The following is a 7,500-nucleotide window of genomic DNA, read 5'->3' on the forward strand; positions in this document are numbered from 1 at the left end:
AAGTTAAACCCTGTGTTCCAGTCTCTGTCTCTGGTTGAGTCTGAGTATCCAAACTGTGGCATCCTTGTAACTGGGGACTTTAACCGTTTGGATATTAGTGGTCTTTTGGGGCATTTTCGCATTAAACAAATCGTGAAAGTACCAACTCATAACGACGCCACCCTCGATTTGATACCGACGAATATGCATGAGCATTACTCTGTGCCTCAGGCCTTTCCACCATTTGGCCTGTCCGACCACAGTACGGTGATGGCAAGCGCATTGCATGGAAAGCGTAACAATAACTCCAAGAAAACCATCACAAAGCGGGACCTGCGCGCCAGCTCCAAGGCCGCAATGTGGAGGTATCTAAATCTCTTTGACTGGCAGTTACTTTTTGCCCCCCTGACAAGTTGCAAGGAGATGTGGAATACATTTTTCGAGGTAGTCTGTACTGGTCTAGACATCCTAATGCCAGAGAAGGAGTACCGCGTCTGTACAGCTGACCCCCCCTGGATGACTCGGAAATTGAAGTCACTCATCCTCAAGAGACAAAAGGCCCTTAACACTCATGGCCCTGACTCAGTCCTTTTTAGACACTTCAGAAATGTCGTTAACAGGGAGAGGAAAGCGTGCCAAGGCCGGTATTACAAATCGAAAGTACAACAGCTGAAGGGAGAGAACCCCAGGAAGTGGTGGGATGAGGTGAAACGGCTTAGCAGCGCAAAGACGAAGGGTGGGGACTTGATAAGTCAAATCAATGTTGACCAGTTCTCTGATCTCTCTAAGCCAGAGCAGGCTAACGTCATCAACGCCGCTTTTCTTGAGCCCTTGGATCAGTACGGGTTGCAAGAGCCACTCACGCGCTTTCTCCTTGAGGATGAGCCCGAATTCTTATGTGTTACTGAGGAACGCGTGCTGAAGGTGCTATCTAAACTCCACACGCGAAAGGCGTCCGGCCCTGACAATGTGCCGAACTGGCTACTTCAGGAGTACGCGGATATCCTGGCCTCCCCCATTGCGCAAATCCTCAATGTGTCATGTCTCGAGCAGCGTCTGCCAACCATCTGGAAAATGGCTGATGTTCCTCCCCTTCCAAAGAAGAAACCCGTACTTGAACTGAAAAAGGACTTGAGACCGGTGTCACTGACACCTTGTGTTTCTAAGGTGGCTGAGGAGTTCGTGGTGGAGGACTTTGTCAAATCAGCTGTTCTCGACGTCATAGGTGGAAGTCAGTATGGGGTGATTCCAAAGTCCTCCACCTCCATGGCTCTTATTAGCATGATGCATGCTTGGGCTCTAGGGACATATGGGAATGGTGCAACAGTAAGAATCGCAAAGCTTTTGATTTGTTTGACCACGGTATTTTGATTGATAAATTAGAAGGGTTATTCATGCCCCGTAGTGTTCTTAACTGGATTATCAATTTCCTCTCAGATAGATCCCAGCAAATCAAGTTAGCAAAGGGTTGCTACTCTGAGTGGGGTCCAGTCCCCTCTGTGGTACCACAGGGTACCAAAATGGGCCCGTGGTTGTTTATTCTTTTCATCAACAATTTGGACACAAGTTCTCCATATTTATGAAAATTTGTGGACGACACCACGGCCTCGAAGCAAATCGAAAAGGGAAATTTTAGTAACGCTCAGGGCATGACCGATCAGATTATTGAGTGGTCTCATGCAAACAGAGTTGTCCTTTATCCTGACAAGTGCAAAGAGATGCGTATTTCTTTTGCTTGCGATCCTGAGTGCTTTGACGCCATAACTATTGAGGGCAAAGAGCTTGAGGTTGTTAAGAACGCCAAATTGTTAGGGTTAACTATCAGTGACAATCTGACATGGAACGCGCATGTAAATGAGATCATTAAGAAATTGTATCTCCTGGTTCAACTTAAAAGAGTGCGAGTGCCCCCCTCAGATCGAGTTCTTTTCTATAAAGCTTGTGTTCATTCCGGGGTAGACTATGCTGTGCCCGTTTTCTCTAACGCCCTGCCGCAGTACTTGAAGAATGAGCTCGTGCGTTTTGAGAAAAGGGCATTATCGATAATTTTGCCCGGCATGGGCTACACAAGTGCTTGCGGCTTGTTGGGCATGACGCCTATTACCGAACACCACAGTCTTTTGTGCAGTAAGTTATTCGACCAGATTTGCTCTGATACTGGTCACAAAATCATTAAATAGCTTGCTGCCTCCTAGGAATGAACCCAAATATAATCTGAGAAACCATCGCCCTTTTGCCATCCCACATTTGAAAACAAATCGAACCAAAAACATGTTCATCTTTGCCATGGCTTGCAAATGTAAGAATTAGGTTGGTTTCAAACGTTTTTTTTTTATGACAGCAGTTTCTGGTGTTGGATTTAACTATTTTGCCTTGTTATTTTTGTTTTAATTGTAGCGGAGTTCATAATAATGCTTAGTGAGAAAAACCCCACACTGGACAAGTTCAGAGCAGCTTTGGCTGAAAATGGTGCAGAATTTCCAGTAAGTAAATAATGTTTGTGCATTCTGACCCTGAAAGCATGTACTGTACATGTACAATGTAACTAATACCTCCGGTATTATTTCCAGTCTCGAGAAGTTCTTTTTATAGTTTTTTCACAACTTTGTGGGGGTTAAACCTTGAATCATAGTACAGTACAGCCCAGGCTATTTGCGGTTTACGATTAGACTCATGACTTCTTGCAGCTTCTTGCGGATAGGATTTTGAAGTTCTTGCATTTGGAACTTCTTGTGGATAAACCGCAATTTGACTTCTTTTGACCGCTCGCGTCACAGTTCTTGCGCCACGTCTTGGGCGTGCATTATTTTTCGACTGTACTGAACATTTGGGCCTACATGTATTATAAGTAACATAAAATATCATTCAGGCCATAAAGATAAGATATGTGAACCAAAATAAAAATTATAATATGTAGATTTAGCAAAGCCTAAAAGCGGAGCTCCCTGGTCATTTATTCTTACTGCCTGTAGGGTTAGTGAAAATAAAAAGGTTTCAAATTGTCCACATTTTGGTGTTTCTGGTTGCTGCTTAATTAAATCATTTTCTTTGCTTTCTTCTATAGAAAAATTCATTGCCTAACTAGTGAATTCCTTGGTAAATTTCATGCTAAAAACCGATATCGCATGAATCATGAAGCGATGAGTGCATTATCAGTTTATCGAGTGACATTTACTTTGGAATTCCCTAGTTTGGCAATGAATTTTTCTTGAACCGCATGAGTTTCAAAAGAAAACAAGGACACCCTCAGTGAGCAAATTGAAAAGAGAAAAAGCCATTTCAGAGTCAACTGTCAATAGCCAGCGAATAGGAATCACGCTAAAATTAGAAACCATCAAAAAACTTTGTTAGTTCAAGGTCAAAAAAAGAATTTTACTGATGTACTTTATTCCACTTTGTCTCTGATAACGAGATCATTCACATTTTGATATATTTCACTGAAACATGCCAGCTTGGCTTGGAACAAGAATTGGCAAAATACGGCAATGCACCAAGAAAGGATGAAATTCAATACTAAATTACATGTACCTTTAGGTGCTTTAACAAACTTCTGAAAACACAAGCTAGTGAAATTTCCCCCTAATTTTATGAGAATTCATTGCGATTACGTGTTTATAACATAAGGCCAAATTGTCTTGTCACTGTCGAGGCACATTGAAAAACAGTCGGGCAATGGATTAAAAAAGGCACTATTTTTATAATATTTTGAGACCATTTTCACAATAAACCGTACTCAAGCAAGAAAGGTAATCAGCAAATTTTATCTCATACAGTATTTCACGGTTTTCCAAGGAAAAAGTGATAAGCCTGTGTTGAAAAAAGCGTTTATCTCTCTCCCAAATCGTTTTTTGGATGTTGAATAAGTTTCTGCCATACATTTTCTCACAGCAATTTGCAATGTTTGCCCCCTTGCGATCCCACTACCCTTTGTGTATAAAGTAGGAATCCGATTACTGGTAACGCTACCAAATCTTACACAGCTTATCGAAGAAAAGTGAGAAGCATCGAAATAAGTGGTTTCACTCCTTGGTGTTGATTTCTGTAGAGAAATTAATTTATCTTTAATACTTCAGAGGATATATATGTACATGTACGGAGTAGTATTGGGATTGCAAAAAAAGGGAGTTGGATGACTTGAGAAAACTTGAGCCGTTTCAGTATGCTCTCATTCTCAATTGCTCACGCCTCGGAAAGCAGGACATGACATGGCAAATCAAAAGTTTTATCATTAAAGTATCCAACTTTTATTTTCATAACTACTCAATGGCTTTATATTGTCAATTGAAGCTATGATCCTCGCAGCTATGAACGCAAGTTTTGCAATTGCATGAAAAAGCCTGAAAAATCCAGGACTTCAACAGGGTTTGAACCCGTGACCTCGCAATACCGATGCGGCGCTCTAGCCAACTGAGCTATGAAGCCACTGATGTTGGGAGCTGGTCATTTGTGGATTCCAATGTTCCCCATGACGCATGACACATGTTCCTGTGACGGTTTCAAGATACATGTAGGAAGGTAGATTGACAAGGTAAAAAACTTAAAATTGCTAACATCAAAAACACCCTAGAATTGAAATAAATCTACACCTGGTGGTCAACAGCACAGTCACTCTTCTGTACTCCTTTTGCAGCGCCAAAGGTACATGTATAATTGCATCCATCAATAGGGATAACACATGTTTTGTGTCCCTCTGTGACTGTCTGTGATGCCTGTCTTGAGTACAGCTTTAAAATGCACTTTTTAACTCTTTGTAGTTTTACATTGTCTAGAGGCATCTTTCCTTTCTTACCCGAACAGTTACATCCAGCTAATTCTTCCGAAGTAAAGAGCATCTGAACTAAATTTATCGCAAATTCCCTCGTGCGCAGTGATCACATCTGATCATAAATTTGTGGATTCCAATGTTCCTGTGATGGACTCGTGGCATTTTGAAACACTTTTCTCTCTCGAAAAACTTAAAATACCACCATGATAGTGTCAGACTGTTTTCATTCCATGTGATCGTCGAGTACACTTCGATCATACAGGCAAAGAATAATTATAATTATTCATGTCGTTCATTGTGATTTTTACCCAATTACAGAAACTGGATTCAAAAGAGGACTTAAGTCGCTTGGTTTTCTGCGTTACTCCCAAACAACATTCTCAGACAAACTTTGGCAGGTTTTATATCTTTCATTCGTATTCTCAGTTGCGTTTGGTGCTATTTACATGTAATAGTCTATCGAGGAATCAGTCAATCAACAACCTCATTAGCTTCTCAATTTCTTCGACTACATTTAGATTCTCAACTTGATTCGTAATCGTTGTTCCTCGATTCTCAACCCTCGATCCTCATGAAAATCGAGGATTGATGATCGAGTCAAGAATCAAGACTCAAAGAGACTGTCAACTTACTCTTGCATGGTATGGTTCCTCCCATATCACCAATCAACGCTGTCACATGGTCAGCGAGTGCTGGCACTAGTGCATGCTCCAGGAAAACTATTGTAAAATATAACTGCAGGAAATGTTTTTGATTACATCCAGAAGTTTCAGAACAGAAGAACTGATGCTTTTCTAAAAATAATTAATTTTAGCAAAAAAAAAAGCAAATTTTACTCCCAACCCCTGCCCCCTTAAAATCTTGAAACGGCTGTGAGTTACAGATTGCTATCAGTATCACATATTATTGAAAACTACAGTTAATGTACTTTTCAAAAAAAGGTGTTAGCCTTTGTCCCCCCAGGAGGTACCCACAGCCCCCCTGGCTCATTCACTATTATCAAAAGTTTGCATGACAGACAGCCAATTGAAGTAATCGTTTACAAGCTTTGGAACAATCAGAGTGAAAGCTGATAAGAAATGTGATATACATGTCATTTTCTATTAATTCAATAAAGGCTAGAAGAAAAACCACTTACTCACTCGGTAGTTAACTATTGCTCAAAAAATCAAAATTAGGACTTCACTGGCCAATGCTAAAGCCCAGTCTAAACGATCAAACATTTTTATCGTCAAACAGATCATGTGCAAGCTGTATTTTTCAGGGTGGCTAAGTGATCAACAAACATTTCTTCATGACACAAAATTGATCAAACGCACATTTCGTATGGTGGAACTGGTGAATAAACGAGCAAATGTACAGTGTATTCATCCAAAAGGACATGCGCTAGTCAACTCGAAACTTCAACATCCCCCTTCCCGGGCAAACCCCGGGCATTTGAACTTTTGTAGCCTGTGTACAGCCTCCCACTCTCCGCAAAAAAAATTCGGAAAGGAGCATCTGTGATTTATCGTTGACAATCGTGTTCAATACCACATGATTTTTCCTAGAATGTGTGGAAATTGATTCGATTGGTTATTCGAATGGTGTTCCAGGCTATTGGTTATTCGAAGGGTGTTCCAGGCAAAGCGGCAATATTTTAAGCTACCAAAGTCTCGTTTAGGGTTCCACGAAGAAACACAGAATTATGCGAAGAGAAACAGATGTCAAAATTTCTTTTTAACTTGTTTTTAGGGGTCAAAATTTGCTTAAGCCACGCCCAGATTGGTCTCCTTTAGGGGTAACAAAAAGCTTGAGCCATGCCCCATGGGAGTCCACCCATCCCCCCCCCAACCACCTGGGGTTTAGCCGACAAGTAAAGACTGTTTACATGTACTTGTTATTTTCATTACCTCTGTTCTCAAAGCAGGCTTTTAAGGACAAAGGTAGGACAACCGTCGAATTGATCACATAGTCCCCCATTTTCTTTTAATGCTTGGCTGAGCACTCGCCCCAGTGTTTTTGCACCCCCTACAAAGTGACCAAAAAAACCTTGAAGAGGTCTATTACAGTAGCTCTTTGGACAATTCCCTTTTTTAATCATCATCCAAAGTCTCATCAGATGACATCAATGCAAGTCAATCCTAATTAACCTACCTCTTTATTTTCTGTTCATAAAGCAGTATTGAGTGCACAAATCATTATGGATGTGGCCAACTTCAGGAATTGTTTTTAGACTTTTTATCTGGCTCACAACCAAAGATCAACCAGCTATTGTAGCCATAATGGCTGCTACTGTAATAGCGCTTGCACTATTACTAAAAATAGACTTAGTTACATGAGCCCCCCGCGTAGAATCAGACAAACATTTGGATCTTCTGAAAGGAAATGTATGAGTGAGGTAAGCCATAGTGAAGGAAAAAAGGAGAAAACTTTATAAATCTGTGGATTTGGTTTCTAAAAAGGAGGTAGAATGGTTAGTGCTAATCACTGTTGATGTAAATCGCACTCACAGTATCCAGATAAATGACCATAAATTGCCAAAATCCCTCCAAGAGTTGCAGGAATCAGGAGATATAAAAGTCTTCATACCGCTGCCAAAACTATTGTAAGACATCGAGAAATGTAAACCTTGGCTAATCAATTGAACGCAGGAATTCTTAACTGTGAAAAACGTATATTTGTGCTCTACAAAAGGTCCCACAACAGACGTTCCTGATGTCCACCAGGAGTAACAAGGAGGTTCACAAAAGGGAAAGCAGTACCGCTTCGATTAA

The 7,500-nt window shown here is 40.8% G+C and overlaps 1 protein-coding gene across 1 annotated transcript in view; it reads left to right on the forward strand.

Moving 5' to 3' along the window:
• Positions 1–7,500, forward strand: part of LOC138036943 (ATP-dependent RNA helicase DHX8-like) — a 13,149-nt gene that overhangs the window by 1,261 nt on the left and 4,388 nt on the right. The window contains exon 2 of the mRNA XM_068882969.1: positions 2,377–2,462. Within this exon, the coding sequence (XP_068739070.1) occupies positions 2,377–2,462 (86 nt within the window). The remainder of the gene's footprint in view (positions 1–2,376; positions 2,463–7,500) is intronic.

The sequence above is a fragment of the Montipora capricornis genome, unplaced genomic scaffold, assembly GCF_036669925.1.
Source record: "Montipora capricornis isolate CH-2021 unplaced genomic scaffold, ASM3666992v2 scaffold_85, whole genome shotgun sequence".
NCBI classification, from domain to species: domain Eukaryota; kingdom Metazoa; phylum Cnidaria; class Anthozoa; order Scleractinia; family Acroporidae; genus Montipora; species Montipora capricornis.